Source organism: Homalodisca vitripennis, chromosome 2 (assembly GCF_021130785.1).
Source record: "Homalodisca vitripennis isolate AUS2020 chromosome 2, UT_GWSS_2.1, whole genome shotgun sequence".
Lineage (NCBI taxonomy): Eukaryota > Metazoa > Arthropoda > Insecta > Hemiptera > Cicadellidae > Homalodisca > Homalodisca vitripennis.
Genome location: NC_060208.1, coordinates 143,386,297 through 143,409,405, shown reverse-complemented (window position 1 = coordinate 143,409,405; position 23,109 = coordinate 143,386,297). Strand labels below are relative to the sequence as shown.

The following is a 23,109-nucleotide window of genomic DNA, read 5'->3' as shown; positions in this document are numbered from 1 at the left end:
AATAATATATACAATCTTTAATATTCAAATACAAAAACATTACAGCCAAGTATGAACTTAAATACCATTTGCCATTAGAGTTAATTCACATTACTTCACCACAAGACAATTGGTTGTACATATATACAACTGTATATATATATATGCATTAGTACGTGGGTTTTATATATACTGTATATATATATATATATATATATATATATATATATATATAAATACATACACATGTAATTGTATTAGATTTATTTTTTTGCAAATTTTTTCAGCATTGGAATAAAACATTGTAAGAGAGCAAGTAAACAGTGAAAATGTCCTCTAGTTCGAGAGTCTGTGTATTGTAGCAGCCAGCCGCGTGTCTGACTCGATTGTGTGGTCCAGGACGCACATCAGATGATCTTTTCGCCGCTGTACTTCTTCTTTGAGCCCGGCATTCTCAGTGTTCAGGTCTGTCACCTCTGGTTCCGATGGTGGAAGGTCCGTAACAGGTGAGATGGCAGAAGTGACGGGCGGCGTGTCAGAGTCACATGATAAAGCTGCAGGTGAAGCGGCTGATAAGGGGGAAGAGACGGTCGGTTCGCGGAAGGAGTCGAGGAAGGAGATGGCAGCGTCCTCATGGTAACCGGGTGCGGACCAGTGTGCTTGCTATGAGTCACTGTAATTGATGTTTTATCTACGTCCGTTTTTACTGTAGCTTTGCAAGTCCGACCCAGGCAGCGCCAGATGATATCGCCAGTCTTCAGTTTGCAACTCTCTCTATACTTATGGTTTTTAAGTTAAGTTTGTAAGTTATTTCAATTTCAAACATTTTGAATAAATAAATAATTTTAATAAAGTATTAGAGAGTAATAAATATATAAGATTTTAATATTTATAGAATTCAAAACAGTAAATACAGTACAGACCTTGTTCTTGAGATTAGTGAGTTCAGTGCGTAGTTGCAGTGTAGCATCTGAACAGTTTAGATTTTTCTCCAACTGTTCTAATTCCCGTTGGATCTGCTCCATCTCTCGAGCAGCAAGTGTCATCCACTGCTGGTACTGCAGCAACATCAGCCTTGACTTCTCCTGTAAAAAAAAAATATATATATATATTATGGGCATTGACCAAATTTACAGCTGCTTTAGTTCATAGTGGACTTGATTCCTTTCACTTGAGGTCAGCATAAACCATTATAATAGGCAAGCTTTTAACCATTTCTTGATGAATAGGGGTGTGATTAACAGAGGCTCTGAAAAGTTCAGTTTCATCCTCAATCCAACTTTTATCTACTTTATCTCTCAATATCCAAGCAGAAGCAGCTCTTACTTCTGTAGAAAATATAAATGATCACTACAGGTCTTGAAGAGCTTGCTTTCTTCCCTGTTAAATTTCATTGTGATTTTACTTATGAAATGCGGGACATTAGTAGTATCTAAGCATTTGTCCTGTTGAAAGTAAAATACATATGAATATAGTGATTCTGAATAGAAGGACTTGGCAGATAACAACAGGGACTGGCAAGCCACCCTGAGGAAACACACTGTAATATTTTTGAGATTGCTGAGGTTAGTGAAGAACAGTATGAGACACCTATTCTAAGAGATTGGTAGACACAGACTAGAGATTTAGTTTTTTTTTCTGAGGCGTTGAAATATTAACTTTGACCCATTGACCTTCATGGAAGCTGACTACGCTGCTGGACTGACTACATGTAAATGATGAAATTAAGACGATCGGACATACATGCATCTTGTACAATAGCATGGACGAATGATTAGAGTGAGAAGACCTGAAGAGAAAGCAACTTAATTTAACTGGTGAGACTGGAATACCATTTAATCAGAATTTAAATCCTAAAGATCAAGCAATATAAGTGAAAGAGCTGTGTGATTTCCCTGAAATGGAATCTTGGGAGATATTTACATGATAATCATAAAGAAGCTATGTTAAACACTCCTAGATCTGGATAGAGAAACTGTCCCGCTCTGTGTAGTATTCATCTCAGTGCATCCTGCCACAGAGTGTGAAGAGATTGCTGCAATGGGCAGCCTTCTTTTATTGTGCACAAAGGTCACTGAAACAAGTGGGAAGCTCAAGCCTGGCAGGAGTCTGTTGATATGACTGGTACTTATCAGGAAGCAGGATAAGCTAGAGGGAAGACCTGACTAATATATATAGTACTTTCCAATGTCCTACATTTACAAACATACATACATTTTTACTATGGCCAATAGATGACTCAAAGGGTCCCCTACCTATTTTTTTTCTCTTAGGACAAGAAGCTTATAAATTGCACTTAGTCCTGTAAGAATCTTTGCGCTGCTTCCGAAGTGACAGGATATTCAGGATGGGTAAGGTTAGGGAGTAGGGGCCACCTCCTATCGAGATCCATGAGGAAGAATTAGGGCACTACATCTCAAAGTCATGTCTCCCCGGAAGAAGGGGAGGCCAGCTCTGAACCAGCCTCTCCAGTCAAACTAAGCAGGGGGTGGCACACCCTTGTTGAGGCTAGCAAGAACCTCTGAGGTTAGGGAACAAACCCCACCAACTCCAACAGTCATATACCACAGTAGACTAGACCTATCGAATTGCCCATGAACCTTAGAATCTCGACATTTGCGGTTAGTAATGTGCCGCTCCTGAACATCCATAAGGTTGCCCAGATTTAAGTGACATATCGGATTTTGCTGTGCCCAGAAGTGGGTTCAACTGGAAGGTATAAACCAGCCAGAAGTGATTCCTGATGAGTAGGGATCTACCTCAGAAAACTATAGTACAACAAAAAATATAATCAGTGAAATAAAATTTTGGGGGAAAAGGTACCAAAATTAATATGAAAAGAATAATATAAATTGTACTTTTTATTAAAAAAAAAAATAAATAATATATATATAAGCTAGAGGGAAGACCTGACTAATATATATATATATATGTATATAAGAGAAGTATCTATCTGGGGGTGCAGCGGTTTTCGGCACTGAGAATCTCATCATCATTCTACAGGACTGTGCTTTTGAAAGTGGTTCTGTTTGTAACTGGCACTTCTCCAGCCCAACTTCTGTACATATATATATATATATATATATATATATATATATATATATATATATATATATATAAACATAATATTTAAATTGTAAAAACTATTTGATAATAATATACATGTATGTATGTAAATCAATACTAATTACGAAACAATTTACACTTGAATATTTAAAAAATATGTACAAAAAATTCTATTTCCATGTTATTCAAATAGTAAAAATATTAGATTGTATAAATAAACACACACACAGTTAATTTAAGACTGGTATTGTTTAAAATGTATTCAGCAATGCACGAATGCTGGTATTTACAAGTACAATAAAGTTGTTCGCTTATTGTAGTACATTGCATACATGTAGTTGTTTCTACCTAGGAAATGTGTGTTTTGCTCCTCCTGATATCCGACCTTTTGACCGTTCCAACCATGGTTCGGTCTCTTCAGGGTCGTGACCATTTTTTATGATCTAGGTGTCAAAATATTTGAAATTAAACTTTTATTATTCTTTAAAGTACTATTAGTTTTTACTGTATTAAGCCTTAAATCTTTAACCATCCACCATCTTAAAACTTGATAGTATAGTATAAATTTTTCTCCTGATTTTAGAATGCAATAAAAATAATATTGCAAACTTCAGTTTTTTATCTTTACTGGTTGGAAAAAATACATGTATGCAGAAATATGTAAACTAAGCATTCCTGACTCATGTTTATATTACATTTTTTGTATGTCCTGACAAATGCCCATAATATTTCTGAAGAGTTTGTAAGCACCCTGTATGAAAAAGAATACAAATTACAAAACCATTTTATATACAATATTAATGAATACAAATTACAAATCAATTTACAATCATGCAAAATAATATATACAATCTTTCATATTCAAAAACAAAAACGTTGCAGCCAAGTATGAACTTAAATACCATTTTCCATTAGAGTTAATTCACATTTTTTCACCACAAGACAATTGGTTGTACATATATACAACTGTATATATGTATAAGTAAGTGGGTTATTATATATATATATATATATATATATATATATAATATATATATATATATATATATATATATATATATATATAGTCTTTTAAAGCAGTTCAAAAGAAAACTACAATTATCTCGTACAATATTTCGTTGTATTAACAACTTTTTCAAGTACACTTAATATACACAGAATAAAATAAACAAACAAAGGAAGAAACACCTGATAATAAACATTCTAAATGTAAATACAATTTTGACATGTACACAAGTTTTGATTAGTTGTTTTTAATTTAACAATAATAACATAATATAATATAATTTTGAATTTTGTTAAATTTGTATCACAATCTAATTATTCAAGTGGAAAACAATAATTTAGCGAATGTTAAGTCCATATGGTTGTTTTGATTTTAATATAAGTTGGTGTGCCAATTCATTCTTCCTTAAATTTAAATCATTTCTAGAGCTGTTTTCACAAGGAGTAATTTTGCTTATAGCTTTGAGTTTGTAACAATCCTCAAAGCTTTTGTTATGGTGAATAGCATGTAAGGCTACTGGTTTTTTGTCGTCTTTGTGATTGATAGAAAAACGGTGACCGGTCATTCTTACCCGCAAAGAATTTGAGGTTTGCCCAATGTAGTCCTTGGGACAAAACCTACAGGTTAGCTGGTAAATTGAATTGTTGGAGGTACAGTCCAATTTACCAGCTATTGGATAAGTTTTTTTAGTGACACTACTTTGGAATTGATCGGTCTTATCCATAATTTTGCAAATTAACTAGTTCGAGAGTTAAGCATAAACTCTCTTCACCACAAGACAATTGGTTGTACATATATACAACTGTATATATGTATTAGTAAATGGGTTATATGTATATAAATACATACACATGTAATTGTATTAGATTTATTTTTTTTTGCAAATTTTTTCAGCATTGGAATAAAACACTGGAAGAGAGCAAGTAAACAGTGAAAATGTCCTCTAGTTCGAGAGTTAAGCATAAACTCTGTTGAGCAGAAGACAATTGGTTGTACATATATACAACTGTATATATATATATTAGTAAGTGGGTTATGTATATAAATAAATAATTGTATAAATTGTAATTGTATAAATTTTTTTTTATTTTTTTGTAAATTTTTTAAGTAAGGGAAGAAAACACTGGAAGAGAGTAAGTAAACGGTGAAAATGTCCTCTAGTTCGAGAGTTAAGCATAAACTCTCTTACCTCCTGGTCTGTGCTTAAACTGTTCGCCTTTTCTCGGATATGTTCCAGTGACTGGACATGCACTTGCAGCTGCATCATGCGTACAAGTGCCGCCTGCATCTCCGCCTTACTCTGTTCTGTCTCGTGCTGTGACTCTCGCAGGCTAGTCGTCAAATGGGATTTTTCTCCTTCCATCTACCAACACCAAGAAATAAATTTAAATTTCGAATATGTATACATTTTAATTTCAAATATTGATTTACAAAAGGTTACTGTTGACAGTGATAACATTCACAGCAAACACATGCCTCAAACAACACCAATAAAAACCACTGGAGATAGCACACAATATATCACTGAAATTGAATTGGCATATATACTTTACTGTTGTCCCTAAGAGGATTACAGACTCCCAATAAAAAAATATCCTTGCACATGACACACGGAAGGAATTAAAAGAGTTATGGCCCTTTCAATCATGATTATTTTTTCATGAAGATAACATACTTTATTGGCTGTGTTAGCAAAGCCTGTCACTTGTAGGGTCAAAAATGTTATTTCTCTATGTCTGTCTGTCAGACCACACAATATCTCGAAAATGAACTGGCCTATAGATTTTAAATTTTACATAAAGCTTCACTGGTCCTTTGTAAGTAATTTAAAACCAATGACATGTCGCCATTACGGTCCTTCCACGTACATTGCTGCTAGTGATGCATATCATGATTAGTCTTTAGAAAATCAAGTAAAAGACCATTATAAAATTCAAATTTAATACTCCAATATTTTGAAATATACACTATATTTGGATTGGTTCTCCTTTATATGAATTGCATTACTTTTTTATCTTTTAGTCTTAACATTAGTAAAAACGATTGACCTTACACACCTGTTCAATTTGTTTTTCAAGTTTCTTGATCTCGTTCAGATGAATTTCGCTGAAGAGGTCAACCTGCTTGCAATCTGGTGAGGCCAAGTCAGAGGTCTTCAGGTCTGCCTCAATTCTCTTTAGCACAGGAAGCTCGTCCTCGTCGCTACCAATAGTTTGATCATCAGTAATACCTGCAAATGACAAGAAATTAATTTTACTTCCTCTCAAAATATTTAATAAAATGTTATTTTGGTACAAAATGACGTAGAAATATATTTTAACTAGTGAAGCTACAGATACCAACAAATACATGAGGAACATTTTATTTTAAAGGTGTGATTTGCTTAATATTTACAAAATGGTACGCATTGAACATTTTTGCAGTTAAATAGCAAAAAAACAACATTTTTATAAAAAATTACAATATATAAACTATTTTGCAATTTTTATTAAAATTAAAGCATAAGCAGAACATGACTGCTTGTACAAGCTGGGAGCAACAAAAGATATTGTCAGTTGAATGGTATTAGCTGTTTCAATGGGTTAGATTAGTCATTTACCTAAGATATCAGGTTGCATACCTTAAAATATAGTGTTACTGATTTCTTTGTACCACTGAAGGACAGCAAATGTCTGGAAAAACCTGTTTCCTCCTCAACCTTTCTATCGTCAAAAACAAACTTCAAACAAACAATGACATGTTTGTTGCTCCTGGCTTCGTATATACTAAACACACACACACACACACGCACGCACGCACGCAACGCACGCACGCACACACGCACGCACGCACGCACACACACACACACACACACATATAGTATTTATCCTTAATTTCTATAAGTATTAGCTTGTATTATTTAGAAAGGCAAATAAGTTTTGTGGTATCATTACAGTTATATATGAATATAAAGAATTTGAAGTTGTTGCAACAGCCACAAATTTATTTTCATATTAAAATCTTTACCTCTAATACTGAAGGCCAGATTACTGAGGTTATATAGTGACTCGCTGTTTATGCGATGGTCAAGTTCTTTCTTCATTGCATACTTTGCTTCACGCTCCGCCTGAAACAAACATAATTTTATCACTTGCTAATGTCATTAACAATAAACACCTCTTGTTTTACATCAATATTAAATGGTAGAAAAGTAACATTTAATACTAATAAGGTAATAGAGCTGTGATCAATAATGTAATGAAAGTAAAATATTCAAATCCTGATCTAAATAATTTTTTTAATAGTTCTTAAGATTTATAGAGAAATTGTTCAAATTTGTGAAAAACTCAATTTTTTACATGTTTTGCTTAAACATCTGTATATTTTACCAATCCTAATTTGTTGAAAGAATATAATGAAATACCTATGTACAAAAATTATGATTAAGGTAGAAATTAGTCAAGTGACTTACAGGTATGACGTCTGGATATTAGGGCTTTATCTAGTCAATGTAGATTCCAGCAAGTTGATTATTAATATTAAAGAGTAGAAAGACTTTTGTACAACATTATATTTCTACATTGATTTTGTTTTAGAGATTATGTTGAGGATAATCCATAAAACCAGTGTAAAAATATCTCTTTTTATAGATCTTTCTCAAGGAGATACTCATTAATCCAAGGAAATACTACAAAATATCCAAATCCATATGGTTTTTCTACATTTTTATTTTATTTTTTAGTGCTTTTTTAAATTTAGATACACATATTTTTACTAAAAACTTCATTTCAACAGGTACCTTTTCCAATATTTTAGTTTTTAGACCTATTTTTACCAAACAACTTTAGCCTATTAAAAGAATAGAACTTTTTAAATAAATATATTGTTTCTGTAGTGAAAATGGATCCTATTTTCTAACAGACGGTTACATCAATGTCATTCCTTTATATTACAACCAACTGTACTCACCATGAAAGAAACATCAAAGACTATCAAATAATGGAAATTCTATCCCTGGTTGGTAATATTACGTTACAAAGCATTAGGGGATAACTTGTTTATTATCTATACATTGCATTCCATTTTAATTGGTATCATATTTAAAAGTGTACATACAAACCTAGGTGGACTTTCCTTACCTGCAACGATTGGAGAGCTTCCTCCATCTGCTTCTCAGCGATCTCCTTTAGCTTGGTGAGTTCTTCAACTTGCTGCTGCAGGACCTCCACGTCCTCATGCAACCGTCGGATCTCATGCTTCGCACCTTCAAACTCCACCTGACAATTTCATAAATTATTAAATGATACATGCAGTGCACCTTAGCTAATATAGCTTTAACGTTTTTTTCAATTCTGTTATTCACATTTAAAACTATTATGATAGAGTTGGACTGATTCTTATTATTTCAATATTTCATGGGGATTTTGATCAAAGCCAATAAATTAAATAAAAATATAACAATTGGATACTTGGAAATCAGTGAGTTCAAGAGGAACTCTCAGTTAGGGTTATTAAAAACCATTTCTGTTTTCAAAAACCATGTTTTGGCTTATGATAACATCTTAATTATAGTCAAAAAAATCTTCAGGGTTTTCAGAGAAATTTATTGGTAATTAATACAAAAGTCCACATTAACAGACAGTTTAAATTACAAATTAAAAATCAAATATCTTACTACTCAAGTTGTGGTAAGAATTACAAATTAAATTGTCACTTATGTTTACTTATATTAAAAAATGATCATAAAAATACTTTTAAGTAAAAAATGTTGAATGCAGGCATACATGAATAAACTACCTGTGAAGATTTTAGGACGGACACTTGCTTCTGCAGTGTGATATTTTCCTCTTCCAATTCTGAGTAGTCTGTAATGATACGAGTCTCCCGGAACCTGATCTCCTTGAGCTCAGCGCGTAGGTTTTTCCGCTCCACCTCCGCTTCCGCCTTTTCTTTCAAAAGCTCCCCGTTCTCCTGGATAACTCGATTCCTCTCTTCGAGAAGCCGCTCCAACTCTTGTCGCATCTAGAAACAGATAAGGATAAAGATCATGAAGCAAACATTTGAAAAATAAAATGCATAGAATATAGAACATGTGTTCATTGCTGAATGTAATGTGACCTAATCAGTTTTTTGTGATTTTCCAAAATAACCTTATATGCAAATGTGAAAATATATTAGGTAGACTCTATATACAAAATCAGCCTAAAATTTATATAAAACGCAGCTTGTGGGGAAAAAAATTTTATTTAAATGGTTTCCTATTTTGAAATCATTTAGCGATTCTTTTTTATTCATAAGACTAGTCTAAATTCATATGAGAAAAATCTTTAACAAAGGTCAGATGTTTTAAATCTTTCTCACTACACTTAACTTATCTTAGTTGTTTAATTTTACTTAAGTAAAATTTGTTATTTAAATAGTATAGCCTGACAAGAAAGTTAAACTATTAGATGGAATTTAAATTCTTTTTTCGCATCTAAAGTGGTTTGAGTATTGACAGGAAGTGATATCTCAGTGGTAGGTAACAAATAGGATTGTTGATTACGCCTGATGGAAGCAATACTAGTGCAGATCACTGCACGAATTCAAAGAACGGAATGTCATCATATTACATGAGCACTTACATGAGTCTTTTCATTCCTTAAGTAGTAGGCATGAGCAGATATAAAAACATTTCTTGAAAATTCTTTATTTTTTGCTAATAATTAAAAAAAGAAATACAAAAAAAGAATGTTTAGAAATATACTCACAAGTTTCTGATCATTCTCTAAATCAAGAATGGTTGAGTTTAGAGACGTTTCACGGGCTGTTGACTCTAGGAGAAGTGACTCCTCTGTCTCAATACCACTTTTGGTGGTCACTTTGTGGGTGGTCTGAAACTTGGCCAGTGCCTGAAACATTGAAGAATACTGTCATTTGCAAAGTTTGATTTATTGTAGTGTTGTACACTGAAATACAGGCTAACAATGTATTACCGTAAGGAAAGTAAATAATTTTAGAATTGATGATCAACTCCTTTTATTTAGAAGAATACTAATAAAGTAGCCTATTTAATCCTTACAATGCCACCACCCTCAAATACCGATCAGTGGTAACAGCCATGCCCACAAGAAAGTTATTCTTTAAAAAAACCAAGTCCTGTCAAGAGAACTTTAATTTTAAAGTAATAACCCACCCTCTCTCCCCTATAATTAGCTGGATAGAACTACTTTAAAATTAGCTCATATGTTTACTGTTATCGTAATCAGACTTTTAATTTAGAAATCAAATTATTTTTTCTACATTAAGAAGTAAATTTTTATTTTAAAACACTGCAGAATCTCAAATTCTTGGATACAAATGCTTAATAAACAAACATTAGAAAATCATTTAGATTTGTTTGAAGTAAATCACTTAAGAAACCAAATAAATCAATTAAATATCATCAAATCAAATAATTTACTAAGTACTTTTAATCTTTTTCAAGCCTAAACGTATTTGTTGTGGATTAATCAGAACTTAAGAGTTAATTTACCTAAGCGAGTGTACTTTGCTAGGTTAAGAGTAGAGTCTAAAACATAAATAAACATATCTAAACCACATTGAATTGATAAGTAAGTCTTAAGGCTCTAACGTTAAGTCATGCTGTGATGGAATTGCATATGATAGGCCTACTAAAGATTAGCTTAAGGTGGAAGGATGAATAGGAGGCCATAATATGTCACCAAACATTATGGAGAAACATTTTATATATATATATATATATATATATATATATATATATATATATATATATATATATATATATATTAATTAATTGGTTGGCTATTAGGCATTTGTCTGTGTTCGTCCTAGCATGACTCTAATACACCAAATATGTCATAGCACTGTGTTGGGTATGTAGTGACATGTGGTATTAACAAAGCTTGGTCAAACAATTGATTTTGTTTTATTTTCAGATTAGGAAATATATTTATTTGCTTCTGCCGCACAGAAAATTAATGGCTTAAAAACAGTTTAATTAAAATAAATTATTGATTGAGATTTATTACCAACATGTATTTAAATCAAGGGTCGGAAAAGTCGAATATTCAATTGTTATTTTGGAATGCAAACAATTGCATTTGATTGCAAAATGAGTAAAGGAAGAAAAATTTATTATTCACATGCTAGTAGCAATGTATTAAAAAACAGAAGTTAAAGGTATTGAAAGCAAGGATTTCTTCATATTTAGAGTACTGCATAAAACTGAAAAGTTAATTTTGGCTTGTTATACACAATTCCATGTTGACCTCTATCACTACTCTTTAAAGTAATGAATAAACATGGATTTCAGTCATTCACACATGTTTCAAAAAATATTATCACTACTCTTTAAAGTAATGAATAAACATGGATTTCAGTCATTCACACATTTTTCAAAAAATATTATTTTTAATCTAGCTATTAGATTGTCTAAATCCATTTTGAATCATATAATCTATCTCTTAACAAATATAATAAACTGCATTCACAAAATAGAGCACCAATTTCATCATAACACCAGTGTGGATAAGTTTCCTGTTGACAAAATATACCATGAAGTTTATAACAGTTAATCAATACAAAAATTGACATAAAAAGAATAGCGAAAGGTGAGAGCAGACAGTGCAATGCTGGAAAGGAAAGCCTGACCAATGGACACTGACCTTCATTATCATCCATATAATGACAGCCAATACTACCTGATAAGACAGGTGGTGAGTGGCTGGCTACACTAGACCACACTGTGCAGAGTGACACTCCTCTTGCCACCATTTACCAATTACAGTATCACTGTCTAGATTGGCTTAATGAAACACACCCACTCCAATTGGGAGACAACAGCATCAGTTACATTACTACTATGTCATTAAGCATGCCAACTGGTTAAAAATTATCCAACTTTTTTAATTTGTTTCAAACCAAAGTGTAAATAAATTGATTTTACAAACTCATATCTTATTATGTTTCAAAACTTAATTATGTTGTTTAAAAGGAAAAAGTCTAATTTAATTATTGTACACTTTTAATAGAACACAGTCCTACTCAAATATAACATGACATTTCATTTCTAAAAGTATTAGAACAACATACCAAAGAAATTTTTGTTATTATACTTTATGTTAATTAATTATTCACATTCTACTAAATCTTACATTTACGCCATTCATATGTTTCATAGAACTTTGTCTATAGTATAAGATCCATCAAAATTAAAACCAAACCAAATACAAGATAGTAGAAACCATGAAAATACAGTAGAATATAATATGTATAAATATAATCTATACTACTAGTCGCATTAAAAATCCAATGATGTTAGCCTGTGTGTTCATGTGTGTGTTTTACTCAATCACGTAAAAATCACTGAACTAAATTCTACTGAAATTTTTCATGAATATTCTTAGGGGTCCCTGGTATCAATATATAGGCCTATTCTTATTTCGTGAATATTTCGGGCTACGTCCTGGCTTCTAAAACTGTAAAAATACCATCCTGGTCACTAAACTTGCATTATAGCAAAAAAATCCAGGCCAGGGAACTCAATATTTGTGATTTTGCATTCAAATTTATCAGGAATCACTAGTTTTAGCAAGTTAGTTGTTTGTAAGCATTTTACCATTTTTTTAAAATTCAATATTCAAATTATACATAGCCTACTTTGGCTAAGAATGTATATAAGTGTACATTTTTATAAAGCATGTACATTTTATAGCATTTTTGAAAACCTTTTAAAAATTAACCAAAATATCAGCCCGACAGGGAAAGAATTAATATTATCAATATTATTACTTTTTAGATATAAAAAAATAGCTGGACTAAGTTCATACCATAATATGAAATATACATAACATAATTCAGTCGGTTTGGTAGTCTAGCTTTAATCAATAATGTAAATGAATTGATTGTCGTGGTGGCCGCTTATCAAACAGCAACCAAAAGATGTGTGTATACAAAAATCAGAGTAAAACTTACTTCTTATATTTTTAAAATTGAGCATGTGATAGCTTGTGACACAAGTAACAATGTTCATCGCCGTTGAAGTTGTAGCTATTACTCAAAATATCACACAAATAATTTAACCAATAAATAAATAATTTTGTCATAGTACATTAAAAAAATTAGCATTAAATTAGTTTCATATAACTATAATAAAAATGGTTTTTTTCAATAGTTTATACTAGGTATTTCTAATTGACAATTTGGTTCGCTTATTCGATTGTTGTGGTGGCCATTAACTTAAGTAACTAAATGTTAAACTATTAGCCTATGTCTGTTACATTTTATAGATACGTAACATAGATAGCCTAGTTTTTATATAACATACTTCATGTCAACATTTTTGTTTCTATAGTTTAGATAATCATAAGTATGATTCTATTGTGGTGGTGGCCTCTTATTATACTGTGGCCTACTGCAGCCATTTAGCACATGAGAATAAAGTAGATAGGACAATAAGTCATATGGTAATGTAGGCCTATAACCTATCAATACAATACAACCTACATTTAACCCTTTCACTAGGAATGCCATTAGTTACATATTGACAAATACAACTAATAAAAATAGTAGCCTATACTAACCTCCTGAGTAATATCCAATTCATTCTTTGTATTGTAAAACAAAGATTCCAGTTCTTCACATCGTTGTTGAAGTAGCTCTTTCTCTTCAAGCAGCACCAAGCCATATTGAGCAGACTGGATCTTCTCGGAGCTGGCTTGGTCCAGCTCCCTGTGCAGCCTCTCAAGCTCCTGCTTGAGAGTGTCGACGTCTTGAAAATCCATAAAAAATTTATTAGTATACTTATAAAAATTGATTAAGCACAAAACCCCCCTGTTGATACTAAAAATTGCCGAATACGCAAATGCACATGATAGGCTACTTGTAGTTATTAATGAGCAGTAAATATTAACATTTTCCTAAACATTATAACAAAATAATAATATATAATGTACTTTAAATTCATTCATGAATCCCACGTTAAAAATCACAAAACAGTTGAACATCCACTTCACAGTCTACTTCAGTCAGTCAACAGTCAGTGCTAGACAATTAGCTTATTCACTTTCTCATACAATCAAAATCAGCTGGTAAAAGTGTCAGGAAGCGCAGGTTAACCAACACCGGACTGAAGTTAGCAGACGTAAGCTGTTTTTGTGAATATTGTAGCAATGTACGGTTCCACATCTCTCAGAAAGTTGCCTTGTCAAAAATAAAGTGTCTTAAGGACTAAGTTGCTAGTAATTTTGTCATAAAATAACGTATTATGGCTAACTTACGCTATAGGCTAATTATATGCATTTCGTAAATCTTAAAAGCAAGTACGATTCATAACTTATATGGGTTTTTTGGAAGGCTAATTACCCCTATAATGAATGAAGTGTTTAAGGGGAGTTCAATGTCCCTATACCGCCCATGTTAAAATTGGCTTATTTTAGGTACATATTGCTATAAAACTAATAATCATAAAGAAATGAAATTTTGCACATTTGTTCATCTATTTTTAAGGTACATTTCAACGAAGAGTCAAATGAAAATAGTCAAAAACAACCATACTTATGATTTTTTTTCGGAAATACTACTTTTTAAATAATTTTGTATGTATATATATTTTTACCTATAGCAATTTCGACCCAATCATAATGATTCTTCGTCCAAATGTGTATTAGATAGTACTAAAGGTTTAGAAAAAGTTTCATGACATTATGTTAAATAGTTTTTTTATGCGTACCTAAGTACAAAAAAATTGGAATTTCGGAAGATGAAGAAAAACTAATATATTGTCAAATAAAGTAGACTTATTTTACAATTGATTTTTTTAATCCACCAGGGCTGTAGTCAGGATCATCAACTTTTTCTTCTGCCAATCTTTGCCTTCTTATTTTGATCCTAGCCTCCTTGGTAGCCAACTGAGCCGCTAGTTCCGCTTTTCTTACACGCGATGCATCAGCTATCTTGAGTGCTTCCAATGTGTTCTTGCCTAAGTCTGTGATCCCTAACTTTTCAAATACTTTGATTCTACCTATATTTCCCTAATTAAAAGTTACTGTGGCATCATACACTCCTAGTTCAAAAGTGTTTCGCCCTACAAAAACATTTTTCGGCACTCGACTCCACATAACATTATTAAAACTTTCATTAACGTTTTGGGTTTTGCCATGAAGGCAGCGTTTTAGAAGAGCAGGGTGTACCAAGTCCTTGAATACAGCTCTGATAGCCTCCATCACAGCTTTAGGTCAGTACCCAGTGGTTGTGCTTGTAATCTATGCCGTCTTTGCCTTCATGAACAGATTTATTGTATTTACACCACGTTTGAGGACCTGTTGGGCAAAGAATATGATTCGGATCTTCATCAGTAGATAGGCTATGTGTGTAAATTGCACAAACAGCTCTCCTCATATTGTCTATATAATTGACATTGCCCCTAATCGCATTACCGTAGTACTACTGGAACTTGTCAATGAGGGTATCAGTCAGCCTTCCAGCACCTTTTATTGATTTTTTGTCAGATAGCAATGTTCCGCCCAACTTTTGTTTTAATTTTCGAAGACGACAACACATACGCTTAGATACGTGTCCTATGCACTCTAATTTTTCTACAGGCATATCACCATAAGGCCTACTTTCTAACACTGCATTGAATTGTTACTATCGCCATCTGCGAGGAATTTGACGTAGCGAACACCCCGGTTGTTTACAGATCGTCGACAAACGGATTCAGCGGCAACTGTCTCCATCCCACCACTTGTTCCTTAATAATTTTTCAAGCAGTTGGGTTCATGAGCACTTTTCTTTTCTAAAGATCCTTCATTCCTTTTACATCCACTACAATATTTACTTAAAATTTCCACATCTAAAACTTTACCGGTGTCAACACTAGTAACGGTACACACACAGTTTTTTGAGACAAATCCCCGCTTTTGCCAGGTTCCATCAAAAGCTATTGCAATATCACTAGGTGTTGTTGCTTCAGAATTTTCTTCAATTGCCTCTCTTGTAACCTGTTCCATCATAATTTCGGCTACATCATGAAGCGCATCCCTAACTTCAGACGTATACTTCCTTACGTTAGTACTAGGCCTGGGTAAATTCAATATTCCACAAAGCATTTTTCCCGCTTCAGGACCTTTCCTATACAGCGGAGTCCGTAGAATAATCTAGAGTTAACCTCAAATGTTTCCTTACATTTACCTGAATTCCAAAAATCAGCACTGAACGCACAGTTTATATACGGTACTTTGGGATTATACCGACCACACCCAGACATGAATCGTTATTTGACACTTTACTTCTACTGATTACCAGATTAGCGTAGAACAATATTTCTTCAATATAAAACAGGAATTGTCTTATCGCAAACCCCTCCCCATCCTCAGACAGAGATAAAAGTCGAGCGGTCTAGTAGATAACGTGATTGCAGTCTCGCCGCCCGTTCAGCTGGTGCGTCGCTTTGTTGTACTTCCGTATTTTACCCCTACATTTCTCCAAACACAAAAATTCAACAAAAACAAACATTACCAAATAAAAACTAAACTCTTTCTTGAAAAAACAAAAACAATAAAAACTTGTTTTTATTCTTGATCACACTCTGCCACCCAAAATGCGAGTGCCTCCGGCCATCAGGGCGGGCTTCGGCAGCACCTTGGGTGCTGCGCCGCGCTGATGTCAACGAAAGAAAAACATCCCTCGAGATAGTACCTATCAGTAAAATATCAAATTCTAAAGGAGCAGATTAGAAATATAAATTGAATTGTAATGGAAAGGCAATTATGTACCGTGCAAAAAACTTAAATGATCATGTGATGCCGCGTGGTCTGCAGTAATCGGGATTCTCGAGAAAGATAAGATAACAGCGACAACAATACCGATCACAATACCTGGAAATGCTTGTAAGTTTGTAATTTTGTAATTAAAGAGTTGTTTTTTCGTTCTATCATGTTTATTTCTATAAATTTATATTTTTGTGTTCTTCATACTGGTGTGGTCGGTATAATCCCAAAGTACCGTTTATACTACTGCATTTCAATGTCAGCTTACAGGCGAGTCCATTTCGACTACCGATATTCTCTATGAGTATCAAATCAGAACCACATTGTTTAAAAGCTGAAAATTGAGATATTACAGTTGACAATATGTCTAAAGACAATATTATATTGCTGAAAGAAGAACTGGATTGATCGCTCTCTTCTAAACTTGTCGAAAGTTTCTTTTTAGAAGCACGAGGGATAGTTACTTTTTCACTGGATAGGCCTAACCTAGAATTTGCCTCTGTTGAATTAGGCTGAGATAAACTATTTGTGCCTACACTTAGTTTTCTAGTATGTATGTTACCAGTAAACTTACGTTTAGAACACCAACTTTTTTGTCTCGGTATAGTTTATTACAGTATGAATCAACAAATCACAACCAACACAAATCAGAAAAACTAAACTTGCACAATATAACATTTGTCAACAAACAGTAGCGTAGCCAGAAATTTCGTTCGGGGGGGGATCCGAAACCGGGGATCCGGGGGACGTTTTGTGTGTTATTTGCCAATGAGTTCACTGGTAAAAGGTAAATACCAAAAATATGGAGCTTTAGTAACTACGCCTTATGGAAAGTGGAAAGATGTAATAGGCAAATTAAACTCTCTCACAGCAACTCTAGTACCACAAATTTTCTTGTATAGCTACAGAAACTTTACGAAGTTCGATTCTGGCCGAGTAGAAGACACCAATGTAATGTTGCATTCACTGGATAAGAAAGAAGAAGAACAAAACAGAGCTTCACTCAAGCGTAAAATTGACACAATTAATTACATTCTGTGGAGAAAATGAAATACCCCTTCGGGGACATTGGGCCACTGAAGGCCGAAACCCCTTTAGAAAAGGAGGGCAATTTTCTAGCGTTGCTCGGGTACAGATCGAACTAACGGTCTGAAAATGCACCGGAAAAACTCTACTGATTAGAAGTTCGGCTGCTTTGGATTTCACTGATTGAGGTATTTATGAATGAGTTATAATGACGATTTTTTGTACTATTACACTGTAGACGAGTACATAATTATAGGAAAAAATAAAAAAAATCACTTTCGGTCAGAAATAAAATATACATGAAAAACTCTAATGATTAGAACTTCAACTACTTCGGACTTCAGTTATTGAGGTAAACGTGGTATTTTTGATCGAGTTAGGGCGACAGTTTTTTGTTATAATTAAACTGTACTCGACTAACTATATCATTATTGAGAAAAAAAATCACTTCCGGTCGGTAAATATCGAAGAAAAGCTCTCTACAGATTCAAGTTTTGACGATTTTGAATTTCACTGGTTGAGGTAAAAGTAGTACTTATAATTATGTTACGACATTGATTTTAGGTATTAATTCAACGCCGACTAATAAATATATAATTATCGAGAAAAAAACAAAAATAATCACTTCCGATCGGAATATACTAAGGAAAATAAAATAATACCTCAGTCAGTGAAATCCAAAGTAGTCGGAACTTCTTGTCAGTAGAGTTTTTCCGGTGTATTATCCGACCGGAAGTGATTTTTTCAATTTTTCTTCGATAATTACATAGTTATTAGTCGGCGTTCAATTGATACCCAAAATCAATTTTCTAACATAATTCCAAGTTTTACTTTTATCTCAACGACTCAACCAGTGAAATCCAAAATCGTCAAAACTTAAATCTGTAGAGAGCTTTTCATCGGTATTTTCCCACCGGAAATGATTTTATCGTTCTTTGTCTCGATAGTTATATATGTATTAGTCGGCGTTGAATTAAGACCAAAAATCAACGTCCTAACATAATTCTAAGTACCACTTTTACCTCAACCACTCAACCAGTGAAATCAAAAATCGTTAAAACTTGAATCTGTAGAGAGCTTTTCTTCGGTATTTAACGACCGGAAGTGATTTTTTTCTCGATAATTATATAGGTACCGTACAGTGTACAGTTTAATGATAGCAAAAATCGTCGTCCTAACTCAACCGAAAACACCACGTTTACCTCAATCACTGAAGTTCAAATTAGTTGAGTTTTTCAAGTGTATTTTCCGACCAAAAGTGATTTTTTTTCGATAATTATATACACGTCTACAGTTTAATGACACCTAAAATCAACGTCGTAACTTAATTCTAAGCGGTCATTTTACGTCCCCAAGACGAATTTGAACGAAGTGGTCGCTAATACTGTTCGCCGTGTTACGGTTCAGGTTACTTTGCGACGTCACGTGACCGCGCCCTATAAAAATGCCGTGATTACACTACACTATCCGAAAGGCCGAGCCCAAAAGTATCGTTTGATACTTTATAATTTAAACGAAAGGACAATTATATTTTTAACAGCGGTCACTTTAATAAATTAAATCAATCAATTTAATGTTTGTAGACAAGAGTAATGATAACTCTCCTTTTTATCCTGCTCCATACTTCATTTTATTAATGTCTTAAAATTTCGGGGGGGGGGTCCGGACCCCCTGGACCCCCTCCCCTTCGCTACGCCACTGTCAACAAAACATAACATATGACACATTGTGTAATGTTTGTCATTTTCAACGTTGCCAACACAACCAACAGAAATACCTAATATTGTATTTGTTCATTTCTAGACTATAAAAAATGTTAAAATAAACGTTATTGTCACTTACTGCAGTTCTTGAATCCGCTGTGTTGTGATCAAAACGTAAAAATGTCAGTGCAAGCATGTTCTATAATATTTATTTTACCACATTAGACATTTCAAAAATCCGTGTTTTTGGTATCAAAATGTTCAGCATAAACTATATTTTAATAATAAAAAAATATTTTCACGTTGGACTCCCCTTAAGTCTACTTTTATAGTACTCTCTTTACTTATACTTGCCATATTTCGAAAGTACGAGACAGTAGCGTAGGCAGAAATTTCGTTCGGGGGGGGGGATCCGAAACCGGGGATCCGGGGGACGTTTTGTGTGTTATTTGCCAATGAGTTCACTGGTAAAAGGTAAATACCAAAAATATGGAGCTTTAGTAACTACGCCTTATAGAAAGTGGAAAGATGTAATAGGCAAATTAAACTCTCTCACAGCAACTCTAGTACCACAAATTTTCTTGTATAGCTACAGAAACTTTACGAAGTTCGATTCTGGCCGACTAGAAGACACCAATGTAATGTTGGATTCACTGGATAAGAAAGAATACGTCCCCAAGACGAATTTGAACGAAGTGGTCGCTAATACTGTTCGCCGTGTTACGGTTCAGGTTACTTTGCGACGTCACGTGACCGCGCCCTATAGAAATACCGTGATTACACTATCCGAAAGGCCGAACCCAAAAGTATCTATCGTTTGATACTTTATTATTTAACGAAAGGACAATTATATTTTTAACAATGGTCACTTCAATCAATTAAATCAATCAATGTAATGTTTATAGACAAGAGTAATGATAACTCTCCTTTTTTTCTCCTGCTCCATGCTTTATTTTTTAATATGTCTTAAAATTTCGGGGGGGTCCGGACCCCCTGGACCCCCCCCCTTCGCTACGCCACTGGTACGAGATACTTTCCATAAAGAGGGATCATGGCAGAATTAGCATAAGTCTTTAAGTTCCACACAATTAAAGCCGCATGTTTTAAATGTACCTAATAGAATAATGAGTTCTATTACATAATGTATAAACTGAAATTAATCGCTACAAAATAAAATAATTAGTCTATATTATAATTTTAACATTGTTAAAAAGATGTTTCTTTAGGCACCATCTGCATTGAAATATTTTATATTCTTTACAAGGAGGTAATGCACACTCCACAAAAACAGTAATCAGAAATTTACAAACACATAAACGCTAAAACATCCAGTGTAGAAGAATCCAGAGGTCCAAGTCTAATTTATATAATTAAAATTATTAGACGGTTTAAAAGTGTTTAATTCGGTAAAATCGTGTATATTTTACTTTAAAATTATAATCCTTAAATAATTTAACTTTTTTATTCTTTTTACAACAAACTATACTTCATTAACAAGCACACAAGCTTTGAAGCCTGCAAAAAATTAAGTTCAAAGAACTTAAATTTTCTGATTCCTTCCAATAATTTAATTTAATTCTTGCCGAATTACTAAAATATTTCTTTATTTTCGTTATAACCTACAACCGATGTACTTTTAAAATCAACTTTCAACATATTGAGAAAAATGGTAACATTACAAGTTTTGGAACAAAAGTGAACAAGAGAAACAAAATATGTGATATTACAATATAGAATAAATAATAATTTGAATAAACTCTTAGTAATGATTCATATTATACAGTGTGCAAAAACTTTGCAAATGCTGATTTCAGGTACCATTTATTATAAGTAGGCTATGTGAAAGGAAACAAGCAATTTAAATGAGTAATTTGGTTGAACATTTCTTTAGCCAATATACGTAATTTAAAATTTTAATGCGTTTTGTAATAAAACATCAGTGACACACTCCTGCTTTTAAAAATATTGTAATTAAAGTGGCATTCTAAATCGTCTATAGAATAATATGGAAACTAACAACTAGTAGAACTAAAGTAACGGGAGTTATATTAAAACTTAGCATTTGTATATTTGTGTTTGAATATGAACTAAAATAATTAACAGACAATAATTTCCAATTTCCCTGTCGTTAAGAATAAAAAAGGTGCCGGTTTTTAAATAAAAAGGTGCTTAAATAAAAGATTGGTCTGGTTATGGAGCCTAGCCATTATCTTGGATGTGTAATTTTGAAAACCACTATTTAAAACGTTTAATGACTAATAAAGATTTAATTGAGTAGGTATTTTGTAATTTACTGCGGCCATCGCCTACTCGTTTGAATGCGCAAGCCGCTACACTGTCCACTGCCCTAGTAGTTTGGCGGATTGAGCGTTCAAACGAGCAGGCGCTGCCCGTCACGTTATATTTACAAACCCCTCGCAATTAAACCTAAACATTGTTAACAGTGGTTATCAAAATTGCACACCTGAGCATCATAACGAGACCAACGCCGACTTTTTTAACCACATGGTCAATACTAATTGAGATGTTAAATAACCATGGTCTTAATGGGATCACAAACTTTTAAGTCATGAATTTTCAGTTTGAACTTCTAAAGTACAAATGACTGGCACATTTTTCGGTTTTACAGATATGAAGTCATTGTTTATAAATATAAATATATAAATGTATATTTTGTATGGCTAAAAGCAGAAACAAACAAGATAATTTTTAATTAGTTTGTGGTTAACGTTCAAACTCTGTTATATTTATCACTCTTAATCCAAAAGTTACTATTTAAAATATACTGTGCTTTGTGTTTTTAATAGTAACAAATTATTACTTAAATATGTAAACCGGTTACCCTTGGGGGTTTCCTTGCGTATTAAAAAAAGATTATTCTGTATCTTTCTAAATATAATTTTCAAAAATTATATTTTTGAAATATATGTCTATTTAGTACAATATGTAAGCGAAAAAGCAAAACTTTAACTATTTTACATTATTTATCAAATGTACTACACAAAAATGTATATTAGGTTCAACAATACTTTATTATGAAATTGAATTATGATAAAAAGTGTGCCTAATGTTTTAATGGAAGTTCATTAGTGTTTTTGAGATTAATCAATAGATTACCCTCAAAAAACAAATACCCGAGTAAAACAAGAATAAGATTTGTTAACCGGCCAAAATATAAATACATGTACGTATTAGGAATGAATTAATTTACTTACCTACTAAGCGTTGGCTTGAGGTGTCCATTTTCTTTCTTGGTTCTTCAGCTGGATCTGATGCACACTTCTATCACACACCGCTATCTCGCTACTAACTGAAGCAGTACCCCTGCCACAGGTACGAACTGGGCACTGCAAGAGCGATGGTGGGGGTAAAACCAGAAACCCCCCACCAAAACGGGGGCGCCGTGGGGGTTTTGGTGGGGGGAACCCCCCTCTCCACTCTTTAGGCTGTACGTCTTCAACTAATTTATGCAGAAGGAAACATAATTTCAATAAGGTTCAATAAACCAAAATTGCGTCCTTTGTAAATGTTAAGGTCAAATTTCATGAAAACTAACTATAGGTTAAAAATGAAGTGAAAT

The 23,109-nt window shown here is 33.1% G+C and overlaps 1 protein-coding gene across 2 annotated transcripts in view; it reads right to left on the bottom strand.

Annotated features, from left to right (window-relative positions):
- The window catches only part of LOC124354828 (protein bicaudal D), a 59,406-nt gene extending 36,588 nt beyond the window's left edge, over positions 1-22,818 (bottom strand). For both annotated transcript variants that reach the window (XM_046805573.1, XM_046805574.1), the window contains exons 1-9: positions 22,745-22,818; positions 13,615-13,802; positions 9,781-9,921; positions 8,828-9,052; positions 8,170-8,307; positions 7,058-7,157; positions 6,109-6,281; positions 5,241-5,414; positions 903-1,064 (exon numbers count right to left, since the gene is read on the bottom strand). In XM_046805573.1, coding sequence (XP_046661529.1) covers positions 903-1,064; positions 5,241-5,414; positions 6,109-6,281; positions 7,058-7,157; positions 8,170-8,307; positions 8,828-9,052; positions 9,781-9,921; positions 13,615-13,802; positions 22,745-22,772 — 1,329 coding nt within the window. In that variant the 5' untranslated portion in view covers positions 22,773-22,818. The remainder of the gene's footprint in view (positions 1-902; positions 1,065-5,240; positions 5,415-6,108; positions 6,282-7,057; positions 7,158-8,169; positions 8,308-8,827; positions 9,053-9,780; positions 9,922-13,614; positions 13,803-22,744) is intronic.
- Positions 22,819-23,109: the final 291 nt, after the last annotated feature.